Genomic DNA, 19,794 nt, shown 5'->3' on the forward strand with positions numbered 1-19,794 from the left:
TTTAGATGTCGGGCTATTATTGAAAATCAGACATATAGAGAATTGTCTATAAGTCTGTCTGGCTTCTTAAGCTGAGAGGAGTGGTGAGCACTGACTGGGGAAAAACAAAGCCATGTAAAATAATGGACCGGGGACATATAGTAAACTGACATATAGTAAAATAACACATGAGGGCTGACAAAGTTGGGAAATCATTTTTAAATGTATCAAATTTACTTTTAATTCTATATTATGAATTTTACAAATTGTCTTTAAAATGCATGAAATGTACAGTCGGCTCCTGTGTAGTTTATCCGTTTCAAACACCTCCATTTATCAAAAACCATGAAGAATGCTGGAAAAAATTAATACGTTATTTTTAAGAGCCATGTTATACAAAATATTTGCAATCGTCACTTTTACACACAAATAGCACAATCTTTATTGATAAAAGCCAATTGGAAAATCTATTTTACATGACAACATCATTTACTGGCTACATTGTATCAGTTTATTGATGCAAAAAGCAATATGCTATCAAAAAAACTAAAAACTGTTCCGTAGCAGCATGATCATTCTAAAGGGCGCTGATGTTTTTTCTCTGCGCCGGTTGACGAGAGTAAGACACGTCAGCCAAAGATGAAATCACGCATGCGGCGACGTCTGTGCCGATAGGCCTCCTACATACATTCACCGTTTGGACAGATATGATATGATCCCATGCAAACAAGCTTAAAGAAAACAGTTCATGTAATAGGCTGACGTGCGTTTCCCTTCTGATCGAGTAATGGGGACATTTAACTTGAGAGGTCAGTGAGTTGTTTGGGTAGTATAAAGGATGTTCCTGTCTCTCTGTTGCCATTGCATGGGTTTTAAAATCAACAAAATGTCAAAATGTGACTAATATAAGAGAAAAACAGTGCAAAGAAATATCCACAGAAATTCATGTTTTCATTTCATTCAATTCAATTTTCTTTATCTGCAGGTAAATAAATTCCCAGCCACCATGAACTGCGTAGTGTCACCTGCAAGTGTACAAAAAAAAGGATATGAATCGCAGAATCAACCTGCAAAACTAGTTCAACGTCACATTGATGTTTTAGAGTAGAAGTCAAAACCGTACGTGTACTTCTCTACTTAAATATCTATTTTACATTTTTGTCAAAACCAGTAATTTCTTCACAAATTTGGGGGAAAATCTGATAAAACAATGAAGATGATGTTTTAACGATAAGAGGAGAAGAAGAATTTGATTGATGACGTGACCGTGGTTTGACTTACGTCTGCCACAAAGATTGGCTGAACAGCTCAAAGACCAGCTCAGACAAAAGCTTCAACGCCGGCAAAGCAATGTCACCCTGTGATCTTTATGTCCGCTTCAAACAGGACATTTAATCAGAAAAGTTCCTTTTGTATGAAAATGAAAAGGCTATTTTTAACTTCAAGGTTAGCAGCGCCATAATGCCCACGATCACATGAAGATATAAAGGCTTGGATTGGAATCAAAGGTTCGGAAACCTTTTGCAATGACAACCATCTGGGAGTCCGTTTTGTTCCAATGTCAGAATGTAATGAGTAATAGGGGAAAGTATTTGTCAAAGAACTATTAAAACCATCCGTCTATGTTTGAATTCATTCTGTTGTTACAGCTGCATGAAGCTAAAAGTTACAGTTCAATCAGGTGCCTTCTCGACTGCGGTGTAATAGACGCACTCCAGTTGTTATTCAATGTTTCTTTAAGAAACAAAGAGGAAAAAAGTTGCACAAATTTTGCACAACGTGAAACAAAGCTTAAACCTTAAAATAATAGCCTGTTGTATTATGTGCATGGACTGTAATATGGTCCAAACACATCTCCACAGAGCGCAGCTACAACACAACACTTTCAACTTCATTCACTCTGGTTATTAGAGCAGATTGCTTATCGCCTACTTCACAGAGCGCCCGTATGGCGCAGCTGACAGCGGTGAGGGAGAGCGGCACACATGGACTCCTCACTAACACTTTCCTACGCTAACCAGCTGTCCCCCTGTGGTGTCCGCTTCGGCCAAACCTTTGAACTGTCCTTCAAGGCGGGAAAAAGAAACAACATGCACACTGCTTTGGGTAAAATCCTATTCGCACACTGTAATTACACTTTGAAAAGTTGCATAGCTCAAAGTTTCGAGACCTGCACTTTTTTTTTCGCTCTCTTTCTTCTCGTTTCTGATATTGATCAGGCTGCAAAACACAGAAGAAAGAGGTTTCTAATTACGTGCCGGGGCGTCAGACAACTTTGAATGTTTCAGATTTGATTTACAGGCGTTATCAAGGGATGCAATCAGGAGAGTTCGGTCAATAACTTTCCCAACTGTGCAACTGCCATTTGTTTGCTCTTGATAGTCCGCAGGCCCTTTGGATGGTTTATTAGCCATCGGGAGGTTTAGGTTGAGAGGTGTTCCTAATGTCTTTAATGATGAAAGCGCTGAGAAATATACCACCACTAACGTGCATTTCGGGTAATCGTCTTTTAAGGTCAACATAAAACTGTGATGTACTTTATAAACACTTCACATCTCAGTAACACCAGCAGCAAACAATCGTATTAAAAAAAAAGAAGGCAGAGAAAAAGTGAACTTCATCCCAACAAGAAATAAGTGGAAAGTTTGGTTTAGGGCAATAATCTGCCATTGCCAAAAGGTACACATTAGTCTAGACGATGTTGTTATGTTGCCTGCATAATGGGTACAATTACCCAGTAACACTGTGTCCACAGCGACGTGGGGTAATCAAGCTGTTGTTTTTGGTTGCAATGCTCATGTAAGTGAAAGTTATTCCAAGTGAAATTGTTATTGTAGCATTCATTTCCTGACCGTGATCATGAAATACTGTAGTCATTTTCAAGTTACATGTTGACCACTCAAGTGTGTCCAAAATTGTTTTTCTTGGCCTCTTATGTCTCTAAAATACGCGTATATGTTGATGGTTGGATTCGATATGAGTCTGTACAGCTCATTTTACCCTTATTTTTGAGCTCGGTGTCATGAACGGCGCCCATTATTTTTGACTGACCTCTTCTTGTGTTACTTACGTTATACACCTAGTGTTGCGGGGAGCTGGTGAGGGGGTCATGATGTTTTGGGCCACTACTTCACAACAATAAGAATATCCAGCTCCATAGGTGCTTTGTCCAGCTGCTTCGATGAGTAAGAAGAGAAGGGAGTGGAATCAATGTGTCGTCGTTATTCAGGCACAGAGGATCACGTACGTAAGAGGAGAAATTGGCCACACAGGAGTAGTTTTCTGCAGTGGTGACCAGTTCATCTGGATTGTGCATTGCAGAAAACAAACAATATTGAATTGACAAAAGGCGTGTGGATGGTAATTTTGCAGGAGACTGTACACATGAATATAAATGTTTTCATCCAAGTAAGTCTCAACTTGCACACAAGAAAATCAAGAACGCCTGAATCACACAAAAGTATCAATGTAAATGGTAAATGGACTGCACTTGTATAGCGCTTTTCTAGTCTTCCGACCACTCAAAGCGCTTTAAGACTACATGACATCATTCACCCATTCACACCCATTCATACACTGATGACAGGAGAACCATACAATGTACAGTGTGCATGCAAGATGGGGTTGGCACATGCAGAGGTGGAATGTTACAAAATGGTATGTATGTATATATATATATATATATACCATGTAAATGTTGAGATTTTTTACTCTACATAATTTGCTCAGAAGTTATATACAACTTGTATATTTGACACTAAATGAAATGAAATGAAGATTTGACACTAACATAAAATACATAGTTTATAAATATGGCAGATTACATGTTTAAAATTGTGAAAGGAGGAAAGATTAGGTGTAGGCAGGTAGAAGTAGTAGTAGTTGTAGTACTGGGGCGAGTAGTGGTCACGTTAGTCTATTAAAACACTTTCAGTGGCCATTCTGCAGGACCATTATTCCTTTTTTCTATACTTTTAGAACATTTTGCGAGAACAACTGGAAGTAGTTCAAACCGCAGTACTGCTATTTGTATTTCCTACTGAGTGCTGAGGCTTACAACGTGGAAAACTGCAGCGGCGGAAATAATGATAGAGTGGAGAAAAAAAACATATATAATTTGTACACACCACAGTGAGCAGTGGAAGGTGGGCGGTGAAAGTACACGTGCTCAGATGAGAGGACGAACCAGACGATGAACTCTCACCCTGCGGCAGATCTCGCGTTAACACGCCTGTGGTTACCAGGGGAACGAGAGCCCGGAGTAGAGCTTGAGTGCTTTGCTTTCGCTCACCGAAATGAGCGCCGGACAAATAGCGTTACTTTTGCAATTCAGGTAAACGTGTAGGCGTGCGGCAGCTCGATGGAGGAAGTAATGTAACGTCACATCGGTGCGTTTGGTCGTAAATTACGTGCCTTCACTCCCAGGTCGGTAACCTACCTCAATAGTAGCTGCTAACGTTAGCTTGCTAGAGCCCTCGTAGCTAACAAGTGTTGTTGCCCTCTGCTAACAGAGTGCTCTCATATCCACATTAACTGTGTGAGCCCCCGCTTCTGTTTTTTTAACGTTAAGTACCCCATAGGCCTGCACGTGATGGTTTCAAACTGTTGCGTTTCCTAGAAAGGAGTTTAAAAACATAGCTAACGTTAGCGAGGTCAATACGTGCGTACGTTTACTTTTGCCTGTGGGCTCCGACATTGACGCTTCGCGCTAAAATTCCATAACGTCACTGAGTGTTTTGGTGCGTAACTACTCGCAGCGAGGGACGGCAGACAGCGTGCGTTTGCAGGCCCTATTTTGTTTGTGTCATTGCATCGGTAATAACGTAACGTCATCTCACCGGATGCACAGTGTGCCTCAGAATTAAAACAAGCTGTGGTGTTGTGGTTACTCTTATGCGTGTGCACAGGTAGTGTTCGGTTTGTTGGAGCCATTCAGGGACAACCTGCAAAATGCCGTCACCGCAAGTCCTCCAGCCCGTCCTGAAGATGAAAGTGGACGAGCTGTTTCTCAACTGGTTGAGTGACACCACGACCCAGTCGTTGCTCAAAGATTATCTAGACATAATCAAAAGCGGGCAGCACGTCGACCTGTCCGATCGGGATGCCCAGGACAAAATGTCCCTGACCTTCAACGAGAACAACAATGTGGCGTCCCAGAGGAACCTGGCGGAGAAGAAGCCCCTTCCCCTCGGTACTCCTTCCAGCCCCCCATCTGCCAGCACACTACCCTCGGGCAGTAGCTGCAATACCAGAGTGAGCGGATCCAGTGCCAGGGTACTACGGAGGTCTGTCAGCACAAAAAAGGCAAGTTCTCCCTGTAGCTTAAGGCATTTGAACATTGTTCAAATAGTTTTCTTACAATGCAGCCCATCGGTATGACTCAAACACTTTGTCCAGTCAGAAACCGTTTAAACAGTATTGAGAGGTTCTAAAGACATCGTGCTATGTGGCTTTCATGTAAGGTTGCTGTCAATAACAACAGAAACCAGGCGAGTCCCGCAGTATCAGTCGGCCTCCTGGAGCCACCCGAGGTACCCGGAACTTAAGGGTGTGGAACGAAACCCTCGTCTGCGTGAGCTTTGTTGGTTTTGGAACAGGTATTAGCAGTAAATTCTGAGGCGCAGGCGGAGAATATAGGACTATTGTGCAATGTACGATGAATAGAATTAAATCCCAGTCTTCATCGCCTGGTTCCAAATGGCAATTGTTGTGTTCAAAAACCTTTAGGCTGCGACAAAGAACTTCAGGATTTGTTGTGTTTATAATAAAGTAGTTTTAATAAAAAAATCAGGTTATATGTTTATTTTTCCGTCATACGGGCGTAGTCGCCTTTTATTGGTTAAAGCATGCTGGTGTCTCATTTACTATGAATCTATTGAACAGGGACGGAGTTGGCTCTGAGTTGGTTAAAGTTTGTTGCATGTCATTGCGCCGTCCTCTTCTCGTAGTTATACACTATAGGCTTTTTCCAACACAACATCTTTTAGTATGAAAAGAACCCGTCTAAATCAACAACGTCTGCTTCTGTTTCAGTGCTGTAGTATTGTGCATGCTGGCGCTCCGTCATGGTATTTGAATAAAATGAAGCCAGTGTTATTGTTAAAACGAGTCCTTTTCCCTTTGACAGGTCAAAATAGAATGAAAGCTAAATGTAACTAGCGGTAACTTGCAAAGTGCTTTATTGACAAAAGCTGCAGCTCATCCGACCAAGATTGAATATCCAACTGTAAATGTAATGAGTCACTGAGTTTGTGTTGGGTCTTTATTTCCATGTGATTACAGCGTCCTTCGTGTTGGTAGCAACGACAATGGCTGCAGCGTCGTTCTTTCAACCCGAAGCCCCCCTCAAAGTTGGAAATATTTAAAATCCTATACTCAGGGGCTTTAATCATTTTATTTTCTCCATCCCAGCCGTTTACAGATTTCGATTTTCAAGCTTTTTAAAGTTGGCTCTAATGTATCCTCTTGGGTCCTCTATTTTTCGAGGCTTGCCACAAGGGGCTGCTGAGCAGCCAACAAGATCAAAGGCAGCGAGGGGCCGTCCACTCTGCACTATCATGGTGGAGCCGCCATGTCTGAAGGCACACGTAGTGATTATCAGGCAAATACTTTCCAAATGTCCGGGCCTGGCCTGCGAATTAGTGTGGGATGAGAGTAATGTCTGAACCGAGCCCGTCGCTGCCACTCGGGCTGCTCCCTTCGGTCCGTGTGTGGCGCATCTTATTATGTAATAGTCGTTTTTTTCTTTGGGCCGGCTTCGATTATAGAGTAATTGAATCTACACAAAGCACTTGAGAGGGAAAATAGGTTTGTAAGTCTGTGAGTCCCTGAGAGCCTCCGCCTTCGACGTGGTGTTGACATGCTAAAGACGCGCACGAGGAGGCGTTCAAGTGGCCACTGGTGAGACATTGCTTTCTCTGACTGGAACGCCACATTTGGAGAGGGGCAATTGTGTTTTGAAGATGATGATCTTCTTTTACATTGTGTATAGAAGATAACGCTGTGGTTTACAAAGCCAATGATGCTTGACTTTGCATTCTTTCAGACACATTTTTGTGAGTGGTTTTATCGGCCCTGAGTCTGTACCAGGAGCTTTCCCACTGGTCTTGTACACCTTGAGCCCTTATTGGTGCAGCGGTGAGCGGTTTTATACCTGGATTTGACCTTTTTAATTTCCACATCCAAGCCTGTACCCCCCTTCTCCGCCCTCACTCTGACGTGGGTTGTGGCATGTGGTCTCGCCGTGTCACTCAATGTTAAAGGGGTTGTGACGTTGTATAAAGTAATGCTTCTATTTAAGACTACAAAATGAATTCCCGGATACAGATTCATTCTTCAAAGGATTACGCAAAAATTCAACTTATGCCACGCCGATGTAGCCTGGAACAGCTGTTCTGACTTTGACATCAGACACTGATATAGATAGCCTCGGCTCCCTTGTGTTGGCATTAGACACCCGGAGCTGTGCCAGTGAGGTGAGGCGTGGCAGCACATTCATTCCCTCTGTAATTTTCTCTGAAACGGCTTCTATTAGTTCTCATTGTGGGAACACGTGGTCTTGTCATTTGCACTATGTACAGTAAATAGCAGCTTCTCTAGTGTGGCCCGGCTCTCGGTTCTGCTGTGTAGCTCAACACCTAAAGTCTCCTCTGTGCATAAGGTCACACACACACACACACAATCGTTTGAGCAATGTCGATTAGTATAAATAAGTTGACTTTGTGTTTTCTCGCCGTCCGCATTTGGGTCACTGGTTATTTCACAAGAAGTATTTTTATAACGCGCTCGGTCGGGCTCAGCAACATCTGAGCTATTTGAAGCAACGCTCTGGGGTCACGTTATCAGTTGCCTGAGCTGTCAGAGAGAACCAGGTGTTAAAGTGTTTGCCGCAAGTCCTTTTTATTTTGGAGTCTGGAATTTATCAGTATAAAGTGTGTGACTCAAACAAACATATTGGGCCTCAGCTCTGAATAAGTTAATCCCGGCCTGATGTCAGATGGAAAAAAAGAAATCTGAGCAGGCTGGTATCTACCTGTGCATTTTACCAATACTTGTGGAGCACAAAGGCCCCTCGTGCACTATTCCAGTTTGTTTGTTGTTGTTTACCTTTCTGAAAAGTTCTCTTTATTAATAAACGTCTAATAGAATAGGCTTAGAATTAACTTCAAACACAGTTATCTCAGCGCTCATACGGCCCCACTCTGACCGTAGTTTCTTTAAGCTCTTTCCGTGTTCACACTGTATTTACTGTTATGACGTTAAGCATCGCCACTCCGTCTCGTAGTGATCTGACCCTGTGCTCCAGTTCTGGTCCCGTGTGGACTACGTGAATAAACCCCCCCCCAACGCCAACGGCCCGAGTCCTCGCGAGGCGGCTCATCTGCTCACATTGTGCTGTGCTCTCCAGTGATACGTGCAACCCGCTCAATCCCGTTGGTGATGTGGATCCTGAAGCCAGATGAACAGTGTTAGTGGAACATTGCGTTTGCTTGTATTGATAGTTTGGGAAAGCCCCCTCCCCCCCTCCCCTCCTCCCCCAGGGGGAGTTTTAATCGCCTTTTGTTAGCTCCTGTCTTCTGTAATAGGAGGACACGACTGGACAAATGTGTCTGTAGAAATCGGAGCAACAAGTTTCCAAGGTTAGGCGTCCGGGGTCGGTCTGCGTTGGGGACATAATGCTCCAGCAGTCTGTCTGACGGGTAGCTGGTTCCTTCAGAGTCAACACTGGTTAGTCAGTGTTTCCCCTGCCGTTGAACAAGGGGGGCGCTCCTCCCTCCCAAGACAGTACAGCGCCACGTAAACAAACATTATTGTCCTTGTTGTGTTGTGAAACAAATGTATGTTGTTTGCGGCGCTTTATTCCATGTGAGTTTTACAGCCGTGACTTACCAGCGTTTGGACCTTTGTGCTCTCCTGTTCCACGTTTGGTGTGAAGTGATGAGCACGAACAAAAGGCGGCATCCTACCGACAGCTTATCAAGCACGTGCGGAGTCCTGCGTGGACGACAACAGGAACCGTGGAAAACTGTCCACTCTGTGATCCTGTCATCTAAAAATAATATGGGCGTTGTGAAACTACAATAACATTACAGAAAACATGGGTGTACTGACAGTCTGCTGGTGTGGACATCTCTATACCATGTCTGTGCAATCAACTCCTACATCAGCACCCTGGTGCTGCCAATGCGACCCCGGAGCTCTTAGATCAGCGTCTCCGTGGAGAATTGGTGTAATTGCCGTCACTGCGGGACACGAGCGACCGGAAGCGGATGTTTGTTTGACGACTAAAGATGCTTCTTTGTTTTTCAGGTCCAGTTTCTTGAGTTGCCCAAATAGTCCCTACTGGTGCTTTTAATAGAACCAGACTAGGTCATCATTCTTTGAATTTGTGTGTGCGTGTGTGTGTGTGTGTGTGTGTGTGTGTGTGTGTGTGTCCGCCCTCCCTCCCTCCCCCATATTTTGCCCATCAACTATAATAAGACGTGGAATGGCTGGCAGCCCAGGCTGGCAAAGGGAAGGCAAAACAAAGACTGCTATAAAATAAGATGTAGAATAGTTGTATAAAGTAGACCTATTTGACCTCTTGTTATCTGTTTTGCAGTCATACGGTGGATTTTTTTGCCAAAGCCTCATTAAGTGTAATGTGTCCGCCTGTTGTTCTTGTGATTCACACTTGCTGACAGATTGTAGGCAGAATTAGCATGTGGCTGAAATGATATTCCATCAGGGGTTTTATTTTGAATTCTCCCCCCCCCCCCCCCATCAACGTCTGTCTCTAGTGTGTAACATGGGGGGGGGGGGGTCCGTAGGCCTCACAGCACAAGCACGGTATTTGTCCGTGTGGGAGCTTTTCACAAAAAAGGCCAGTGAACGCGGGTGGCGTGTCGCGGCGGCGCTGAGGCGCATCCCTCCTTCGGCCTCAACAACAGGTCTGTCTCTTTGCATAACCTTCCACGAGCGCCGAGGAATGCAAACTGGAAAGGGCAGATCCATTGCACTCACCCCTCCCATCCAACCAACACTAAGTGACTCCCACACACAAACACCCCGCCGCCTCTTATCTCCCCACCAGCTGTGAGTGGCCCTGTGCGCGTGTGTGTGTGTGCGCACGTATGTGCCTGTTGTGTAGGGACTGAGATCGAGCAGCAACAGCAGCGGCGGCGGGCAGAGCCGGACCAGATCTGGAATGGGAGGGAGAGAGTCACAGTAGCAGCTGCTCCCCTCGCATTAAGACGCTCCCTCTCTGACAGAGGACAACCACAGGGACACAGAGGACTCGCACCACCGCCGATGCCCCTCTGCTCACAGCGCTCACTGGCACCGGGCGATTTGGGGCGGTCGAGAGGACACCGGCGCGTTGAGGGTGGTGTTCTGCGCGTGTACATGTCTACCTCCTCCTGTCCGAAGCGAGGATGAGGATGAGGGAGCTGTCTTTGCGTCAGGACCCGGACCTGAGGAAGGAGTTGGCCCTGCTGTCTCGCGGCTGTGACTTTGTTCTGCCCTCTCGGTTCAAGAAGAGGCTCAGAGCCTTCCAGCAAGGACAGGCAGGTGTTGAGTGTTGACTGCCACAGGCTTTTTCTGCTCTGCCGGCAGCTCCCATTATGTGGACTGGTATTTGTGGGCTCCATGTGTGGAGTGTTGAGCTGTGTGAAAGTACCAATAAGAATAACATTAATTCTGCTTATTCCATCTTTATGAATTGGTACTAGAGGGGTTGTGGGAGGAAGCTGCACATGGAGGACAAATGAGTTCCATCACTTTCCCCACGCGGCTTTCATCAATTAGCTCACACACATTGCCGGGCCGTGTAACGATGTGATCGTCCACTTCTTAAAGGGTGCTTTGTGGTCAGGGTATTTCTCATTTGTGGCGAGAAATGTGAGACGTGAGCCATGCCTGTCGGGGGGGGGCGATTCATCCTGTGTGGTATGTTGTGTTGGGCCGCTTTACCGTCCTGTTCCAGGACACAACGCCTTGAGCGTGCAAAATGTCACAGAGCTTAGCGGCTGTGCTCTTGAGCTCTGCTAGCGGTTAGCGTAGAGCGGACTGTGCCGGGGCGGGGGGGGGGGACGTGAGATGTGTATGTCCTTTTATAGCCATGGCTGACACCAACACACAGCACAGAGGACAGCGGAGGAGCTGCAGCGTTCGGCGTCTCTCAGGTTGAAAGGAGCAGATTACCAGAGGCAGAGTACAGCCCTTCAGTCAGTGAGGACACTTATCTTGCAGAAATGGATAAGCCTCGGTTTGGCCCCTTTAGGCTCTGCGATTATAATATTGAGGCTGTCGTGGTGGTTTAGCTAGACTAGAAAAGCATTGTTAAGAATGCGTCAGACCAAATAACAACAAGATGGTGTTTGGTTGTCAAGTGCAACATAACACATTTTGAAGTCCGGTTTGTTGAGTGTGTGGCTTCACAAGCCCATGTCAGCAAGTTATCAGTGAACACGATCTCCTCCCGGTGTGTCCGCTTCGCTTCGCCGGGTCCACTAAATCCCACTGGTTTTGGAACACAATGTATTTTTACGTCAAGGCATGGGCATGCATTGTAACGTTGTTATTACTCCGTGTTGAGCCACCACAGCACAACTCGTACAAAGCTATTATTTTGGGCCTGCGTAATGACTCACAGAGAAAATACGCTAAACTCATACTTTCATACCCCGCCCCCCCCCCACACACACACATGCATCCTGCCCAACCCTGATCTATTTCCACAGCTGTCATTGACGGTCGAACTGTCTGCTATTTACCTGCAATCAGGTGCTCTTTTCAAACACAGTGATGCTTTATGATGCCTTCAGCGGGGTCGTCCATGAGAAAAGACTTATTTTTAACGTGTAGGACGTGCATAGCAGACGAGACAAAGGTTGAATGAATACCACATGCCAATACCAATGTCAGTATTTGTTGGGGTGCGTCTGTTCTTGAGTTGTGGTTAACTGGAATACTTGAGTCATCAGCAATGTTATCTATGGTGTCAACATGTCTGCTGGGACTTTAATTGACCAAAGCATTACAAAGATGTTGGGCTTATTAATGAACCTGTCAGTGTTTATAGAACATATCGTTTCCAAACGTATTAACGCGGGCGCCGCTACTCGAGGATTTAAATAAAACCTCAACTGACAATTGTAAATATTGGTCTGGTAAACACAGCGTGCGGTTAGAGAGCGAAGCCTTGATACAACAATAGTTCTCAGTAATAACGAACAACCAATACTCAATACAATAAGTCATATATTTATGTATGTTGAAATGCTTGTGTATCAAATACAAATGCACTACTACTGTACCATATTTAAATATTGTGTGTTTTCTATAGAACCCTTTATGTCTATGACTATTATTGTCCCTTTACCCGTGTTAATTTGTCTCATTCGGACTGACAATCTCTTAATATAATGAAGGATTACATAAAAATGCATAATAAGGATCGCTACTATCGCTGATTGTGGTCGTCGTGCCATCAATGTGGAGTGTGTGTCCTCCGCGCACGCTGGAATGCTTGAGCGGTGAGGCGTTAGCCTCCGCTAGCGCCGGCGGCTCACCCTGTATTTCTGTGTTTTTGGTCTCAGGCCCAGGTGAGGACGCAGGAGCCCGTCACCACAGCGCTGAGTGAAAGCATTCCAAAGTTCTACTTCCCACAGGGCCGGCCCCAGGCCAACGTCAACGTCGACAGCCTCATTTCCAAAATTGAGAAAATATTTTCCCAATTCCCAAATGAAAGGGCCACCATTGAGGACATGGGGAAGGTCGCCAAGGTGAGACTGTGATTGGGAGCGTAGGGGTGCAGCATTTTCACTCCCGGATCTAACCGATGTTTGCTGGTACTGAACCTCTTTGGAAAACCTGATCTCCCTGAGGAATGTGATCGACGGGCTCGAGAGGAACCCGAGTGGAGGGTGAAGTGACAGCTGGAGTTCCTCTGGGGCCTTATGTGATGCAACAATGCTCGTCAAAACAAACCGTGGCACTTCCCCTTCTTTTCTCCTCATCCACACCGCACTCTTCACCCAACTCTTGTGCTTTTTTGTCTCCACAGGCCTGTGAGTGCCCCCTCTACTGGAAAATGCCATTGTTCTGCCTGGCTGGAGGCGACAGGACCGGCTTCGTGTCCGTTCACAAGTTCGTGGCTATGTGGAGGAAGTAAGACAATGGCTCTTGTTATTCTCTCGTACAAGCGGCTCGCACAATCCCCCTTTGAACAAGGAGCACCCCTTGATCGGGACATTGTTCTTCTGAGTCGCAGTCAGAAATCACAGATCACAAAGACCTCACAAATGCTCACAGTACTCCAGTATTGCTCTGTGTCGAATTGTAAGGAGCGCCACGGGGCTTTTGTAGCGCCGGCTGTGCTCTTAGCTGGGGGCGCGAGTGGCGTTGGATGCAATAGGCACGCTCTTGTATTAATGCTGCTGCTTCGAGAGAAGCGGACAGAGCTGGCCTTTTGGCTTGAGCTCATGACTGCACCATTCTTAGACGAGAGGCCACAACACGGCGATTCCTCATTTCAGTCTCCATCATACCTGCACTTGCACTCAAGTCCTGTCAGACTTATTTCCATGACAGCAGGATAAAGAATAATGGAGCGAACACGAGAGCAGAAAGAGGAGGTAACCATCTGTTCTCTCTTTTCTCCCCCAGAACTCTGCAGACCTGTCACGACGACGCTTCTAAATTCGTGCACCTCCTGGCCAAGCCTGGCTGTAAATACCTGGAACAAGACGACCTTATTCCATTCCTGCAGGTATTGGCTGCAGCACACCCAGGGAGAGGGCGGGACTTGGCTTGAGTCGGCACGGGAGAATTTCGTTGGCTCGGGTAGTGCAAACTGGAATTAATTCTAAGACCGCCGTGCTCGAAGCGCTGCTTTTTCATGTGGTGCCGGACCAATTCCAGGATGTTACCGTAAGCCGGTAACCGAGTGGAGACATACATAGTGGAGGAGTATCCTCTGAGGAGGTTTTCCTCCATGGAGGGATGGAGATGTGAATGTGATACACACATTACAGCACACAGCCAGCCCCCCCCCCACCCCACCACCTGACTAATTTTCGTGCCGGCAGGAGCGGGACCAAGTAGCCGTTAGCGCGCCGCATAGATGCCTTTTGGCAGCCGGCGTTTAATTTGTATGGTCGCTGCTCGGCGAATGGCCTTTGACTGTTTTGATGAATGAAAGGCGGATTGCTGTAGAGTAGATCTGACTGTCCCCCCCTGTTTCCTGTGCCGTGTGATTTATGTGTTTCTCTATGATTTAATTTCTCACACTAAGAGTCAAGGAGGCAGCCGCCCTGAAATGAGGCCTTTTAATTTCATTGCCGCCTTCGTATTTGTGTCAACAATCGCCCCCCCTCCCACCCCGTCCACCCAGCAGAAGGGGGGGTAGGGGGGTTCATAGCAAGAATATCGCTCCAGTTCATTTGAAATGCAGCACACCCCCTGTGCTTGTTTGGCACGCGGAAGGAGAGAATGTTCAGAGCTGTCACCGGTGGAAGTCTCCTCTTCTGGCCGCCCCACCGCTTCGCTGCGGAATCAGGAACAGGCTCTTCAGCTCATCACGGAACCGGTCCACCCAGCGCTCTGCGCCTTCAAAGACACATCCAAATGGGGCGGCCTCTGTCAACAAAGCCCAGAGCCCTTTTCTTCTTTCCATTGCACAATTTCGAAAGCATATGGCACGATCGAGTGACGCAGATAGACGCCGACATCTCTGAATGTCTGAGTAAGCATTCATTTAAGTGGCTGCTCTGATTGTCATGGGCTCCAAAAACGGAGAACGCCGAATGTGCGTCGCCATTTGACTCATCTCCGAAAGCGTCTGCAGAATCCGTCTGAGCTTGTGTGTCGGTTATGGTTGTAGGCGCGGCATGCCACGGCGTTGTCCTCTTGCATTTGCGTCTGCTTCTTCCGAGTGGTTTGGTATGGAAATGAGGCAGACATCGTGAGCCGACTTTGCTTTGTCTTCCCAGGATGTGGTGAACTCCCACGCAGGCCTGGCCTTCCTAAAGGAGGCGCCGGACTTCCACTCGCGATACATCACCACGGTACGCCGCCACCACGCAGATAACTGCACCGTACTACTGGAAAATGAACCGGGACACATAACAGCAGCACCGCGTTCATGTCGACTGTTTCCACAGGTGATTCAGAGGATATTCTACAACGTGAACCGCTCATGGACTGGAAAGATAACGTGTTCTGAGCTCAGGAAAAGTAACTTTCTTCAGGTATGTGACTGCAGGGACAGACGTCTTTCTTTGTCTGATGTTAAATAAAATATAAAATGTAAGACATTATTTAAACCACCTGAGCCATTTGGCCAAAATCAAATGTCTATTAATCATAAATAATTACCTCTTTTGTAGCCGTAACCTTTTTCTTTTCTTTTTCTTCTCTCCCAGAATTTGGCGTTGCTGGAGCAGGAACAAGATGTGAACCAGCTGACCGAGTTCTTCTCCTATGAACATTTCTACGTTATCTACTGCAAGTTCTGGGAGCTGGACACCGACCACGACCTCTACATAGACCAGAAGGACCTGGAACAGCACAACGACCAAGGTGCGCACAAAAAGACCACAATCTGCAGGATGTGTATTGTAACCACACACACAAAGTTCCAACAATAAAGGAGCACAGTCTGAAATCACATGAAAATATAAAAAAAAGTATATTTAAATGTTACTGGGTCCTGTTTTTTCTTTTACTGCTCGCACCCAAACGCGCTGATAAGACCCGTCTCTGGCGCTTCGTCCCCACACACTCACCGCCACATGTTCTTGGTTGATGGCCCGTGAGTGAGAGAAGGGAAATGAGACATAAGATCAATAAGAGCGCAGCATTTATACTCTGTCTGGATGACGCCACATCTGGAACAATTTCCACTACTCTACGGTCAAAATGATGACCGGTGGATTTATAGCATTGTCATGCTTTTAAAAAAAAAAAAACAGGAGAGCTGACACTAGCCGGTGGGGATTTATAGTCTGTGAGAATGGATTGTGAATAAGTTGTAGGCTAGCGGAGCTCTTCTGAGACAACCGTATTTCCAAAAGTCTGGATTCTGAATTATATTTTTATAATGGTTTTTCCAGCGATCTCCAACAAGATGATTGAGAGACTATTCTCAGGAACTGTAACAAGGTAAGCAAAAACTCTACGCTCTGCTTTCAATTTGCAAAAATACACATTTCCGTAGTGACCGTGAGGTTTGCTCCGTCAGAGACAGAAAGGTGCACAAAGAGGGGCGGCTGAGTTACGCCGACTTCGTCTGGTTCCTCATTTCTGAGGAAGACAAGAAGACCGACACCAGGTTGGTGGACGTACTCCCTCCCGCCCCGTCCCCCTCCCATCGATCGCATCTTCTGTCCCCTCCGAGCCGCCTTCACTCACACGTTCCCTCTGCCCGCCTCCAGTATAGAGTACTGGTTCCGCTGCATGGACCTGGACGGGGACGGCGTGCTCAGCATGTACGAGCTGGAATACTTCTACGAGGATCAGTGCCAGAGGCTGGAGACCATGGCCATCGAGCCCCTTCCCTTCGAGGACTGCCTCTGCCAAATGCTTGACCTTGTCAAACCCGAGGTCGAAGGTCAGACCCGTTTTAACATTCACGCACGCCTCTCGGGAGTTCCCACTTGCGCTGGAAAGTCCTACTGGGTTCTGTTTTTTTAAGACCGTGACAGACCGATACAAACGATCCAGATGAGAGACGGACGGATGCCAGCTGTTTGGTGTCATCCACACGGTCAAATCCCCTCCAGCTTTATCCCCCGTCCCATTTAGAACAGAGGTTCTCAACCACCGGAGCCCTGATTTAGGAGACACTGGTCCACAGAGAGGGATCGCATGTTTGGTATCGATCGCCTCAGCAGCAATGTGACCCTCGGTCAACCTGCTGGAACGCTGTGCTGGAGGAGCCGTGTAACATGAGATGCAACAACTTCTTATTTCAGGCCAATGTTTTCCCAAAGATGCACAGACACGTGAGCTTCAGCACTCGCTGTAGATGAAGACGTAAAACGCTGATCAGACCAGTCTGGAGTCGTTCTCTCAAACAGACCACAGAATGCGCTGAATGTCGTGGATTATTAAACTTAATTCTCTCGATAGAAATTCCCCTTTTCTGGTTGTGGAAATCACTTTCTGTATGTTGGGTTTACAGTTGATTTTAAGATTGTGGGCATGACTTTGAAGGCACATTGGTCGTATCGTATCCCATAAGGCCTATTGGACTTCTTTAGGTTTGTGAGAGCTGGCTGGGAGGTTCCAGATGTGATTTTTCTGTTCGTAGCCCCGAGCGTTTTATGCAGCTGCATGAGACGGTTACGCTGGTTTAAAATCAGCTCCGTTTATCCAGATCACACTCCGTTAGAGGGAATAGATTTATTTGGATTAGCATCCATTTCAAATCTGAAAGTGTGCTGCTCATCTCTTCTCACATCGTTATAAATAGAATACCAAAATTATTTTGGAGATGCTGACATTTTAGAGACAAGATGTGTCAGTTAATTGATACAAATGATTGACGGATAAATATTTAATAAAAGTGAAACCTGTTTAGAGAAATTGTGGCCCTGCCATTCTGCACTTTGACTAACGTGACATAGTTACGGAGTAGTTCAATAACACGCCTGTCCCCATTCCCTCCTGTCCAGGTAAGATCACTCTGCGGGACCTCAAACGGTGCAAGTTGTCCCACATCTTCTTCGACACCTTCTTCAACATCGAGAAGTACCTGGACCACGAGCAGAAGGACCCCTTCTCTAGCATACGAGTAAGGTCACCACACGTGTGGGAGAGCACCGTGACTTGTTTCCCTGCCAAAGGGGGTCACGTGACCCGCTGCGTTTTTACAGGAGCTGGAGACGGACGGACAGGAGGTGACGGACTGGGAGAAATATGCTGCGGAGGAGTATGACATCCTGGTGGCCGAGGAGGCCGCCAACGATCAGTGCAACGACGCGTAAGTTTCCCTCTTTGATCAGCGGGATGCAAACACAACGCTGTGTTAATTCATTATATTTCTTACAACTTGAATTTAAAAGACTCTCTTAATAGTGAGCTTAACGACAACTTCATATTGTACCTTGTACGTGGCCCTTTTCGCAGCTGCTAGGAGTCGGTTGTGTAGCCAGGCAGGGTTGAGTTAGCACGGGGGCCACGTGTTAGCAGCGGGGCCCCTTGGAGGGAGGCCAGCATGCTGACGGAAATGTTGTGTGGCAGTTTTAGGAGCTCCACCGACTCCTAAAGACAAGCTGCTAACCAGAGCAGGTAAGACACTGAGGGTACCAGCAGGGACAAAGTGTTCTCGTACTCCTTCTCTCCGGGTCCATTCCCAAACCCACTCCTAGCCTCAACTCGCCCCCGCCAACCTTCCAGGCCCATCCGGGCAGTTGTTTGGCCGACCTGGAAGAGGCTGCGTCTTAGAGCTGGGAGTCTGTTTTGCACCGCACGGGTTCTGGTTTTAACTTTACGTCCTCTAAGAAAAGGACAAATCTGTGCTGCCTGCACCGTCTCTGTCCGTCCCCTTGTGTGTTGGTCCTTTGTACCCTCCAGTGCACCGTCTTCCGTCTCTTTCAAGGAATAGTTTGACAATTTAGGAACTTTGATTTTTCTCCTTTTGTTGCCGAAACTCCGAATAAAGATCGTCACCACTCAAACTCCTATTAATCAGAAAATTGATGTCCTGGATTCTTACCTTGAGGTTGCCAAGCAACCAGCTAAGTTTTTGCTGCTACACTTTGGTTTTGTTAATCCTCTTTAAAGGTTTCATTAGGTGTTACTTTTCAAACACAGTGGGTCCAGCTGTTTCCAGTCTTTGAGCTAAGCTAACCAGTTGAATATGCATTTATCCGGATGTCAAACTATTTCTTTAACGCAGTGCTCCTGTGTCCATGTCCCTGACGCTGTCCTCCGTGTGTCCGTTTAGGTTGGATAATCCTTTGAGCTCCTTGGGGCAGCACATCTCCCCTGAGCTCGGTCCCACAAAGAGACACTTCTTTGCCATCCCCAGTCCGCACTGCAACCTGGACCTGGATGAATACGAGTACGAAGAGGACTTTGAGTGACCGTCTCCTCCCTCCACCGCTGTCTGATGGACACCGCATCAAACATCTGGCGGAGATGTTTTATTCTCACCCGTCCCACTTAAAGACGCCTCACAGTCGACTCCCCGATGTCACGAGCAGGCCGTCGCTTCATCCCCATAAAGTCACTTTGTATCAATGTTCTGGGCGAGTGTGACTCTCCCACATCGGTGCCGTGTGACCACATTCACACGCGCTTCATCACAGAGGAGCTCCCTGGATCGTTGGGCAGGAACAAAAGTAGATTCAGCTTTTTGAACTTTGGCGCTATTGGCTAATGTCACATTCCAGCGATGCCAACGGAAAAGGTTTCTACAATCCGTCAGATTCATTCACGGTTATCTGTTGGAACGAGGAGCGGGTGTAAATGCCAAACAAGCCACGATGAGCCTGCTGCACACAGACTGCCCCCCCCCTCACACACACACACACACACTCTGTATATTGTACAGGTCTGGACTCATTATGATAGATTTACTGGATGTGTGAGATGGGTTTACCATTAAATTATTAGAGATGGATTTATAAATAACTGTAAATATTTATTTGGTGCTTGCTGTGTTGTAAATGATTTGAGAAAATGTTTTACAACAAATTCGTTTTTTTCTATGTTATCAAGTACTTCCTTTGAATGTACTTTTGACAGAACAAAAGGAACCAATTTTAAAATGTTGTGCTTTTCTTTAAATTAATAATAAAGTCTTGGTTAATGAGTACAGGAAGGTGC

At 46.4% G+C, this 19,794-nt stretch overlaps 1 protein-coding gene across 9 annotated transcripts; it reads left to right on the plus strand.

The window, feature by feature from the left end:
• Positions 1 to 4,183: 4,183 nt before the first annotated feature.
• On the plus strand, positions 4,184 to 19,783 carry ppp2r3b (protein phosphatase 2, regulatory subunit B'', beta). Of its 9 annotated transcripts, none has more exons than XR_013453039.1 (15): positions 4,184 to 4,404; positions 4,887 to 5,283; positions 12,558 to 12,743; positions 13,025 to 13,128; positions 13,627 to 13,729; positions 14,952 to 15,026; positions 15,123 to 15,209; positions 15,384 to 15,540; positions 16,074 to 16,122; positions 16,202 to 16,291; positions 16,395 to 16,570; positions 17,637 to 17,755; positions 17,838 to 17,944; positions 18,091 to 18,252; positions 18,911 to 19,783. XR_013453039.1 is itself a non-coding variant. In XM_040202148.2 (15 exons), the coding sequence occupies exons 2-14, from the start codon at positions 4,930 to 4,932 to the stop codon at positions 18,227 to 18,229; spliced, it is 1,632 nt and encodes a 543-aa protein (XP_040058082.1). In that variant the 5' UTR covers positions 4,184 to 4,404; positions 4,887 to 4,929; the 3' UTR covers positions 18,230 to 18,252; positions 18,911 to 19,783. The 9 variants fall into 9 exon arrangements, 6 of the variants coding, with proteins under 6 accessions (XP_040058082.1, XP_040058079.1, XP_077946936.1 ...); XM_040202148.2 differs by having other exon boundaries at positions 18,205 to 18,252; XR_013453040.1 differs by having other exon boundaries at positions 4,189 to 4,312.
• The last annotated feature ends 11 nt before the right edge of the window (positions 19,784 to 19,794 follow it).

This window comes from Gasterosteus aculeatus, chromosome 16, assembly GCF_964276395.1.
Source record: "Gasterosteus aculeatus chromosome 16, fGasAcu3.hap1.1, whole genome shotgun sequence".
Classification (NCBI taxonomy): domain Eukaryota; kingdom Metazoa; phylum Chordata; class Actinopteri; order Perciformes; family Gasterosteidae; genus Gasterosteus; species Gasterosteus aculeatus.

Bases quoted from the DNA above. Each gene is read 5' to 3' on its own strand.
- ppp2r3b (XM_040202145.2), top strand. From the start codon at position 4,930: ATGCCGTCACCGCAAGTCCTCCAGCCCGTCCTGAAGATGAAAGTGGAC. The intron at 13,129-13,626 runs GTAAGACAATGG...TTTCTCCCCCAG, and splicing joins TTCGTGGCTATGTGGAGGAA to AACTCTGCAGACCTGTCACG. The intron at 15,541-16,073 runs GTGCGCACAAAA...TGGTTTTTCCAG, and splicing joins GGAACAGCACAACGACCAAG to CGATCTCCAACAAGATGATT.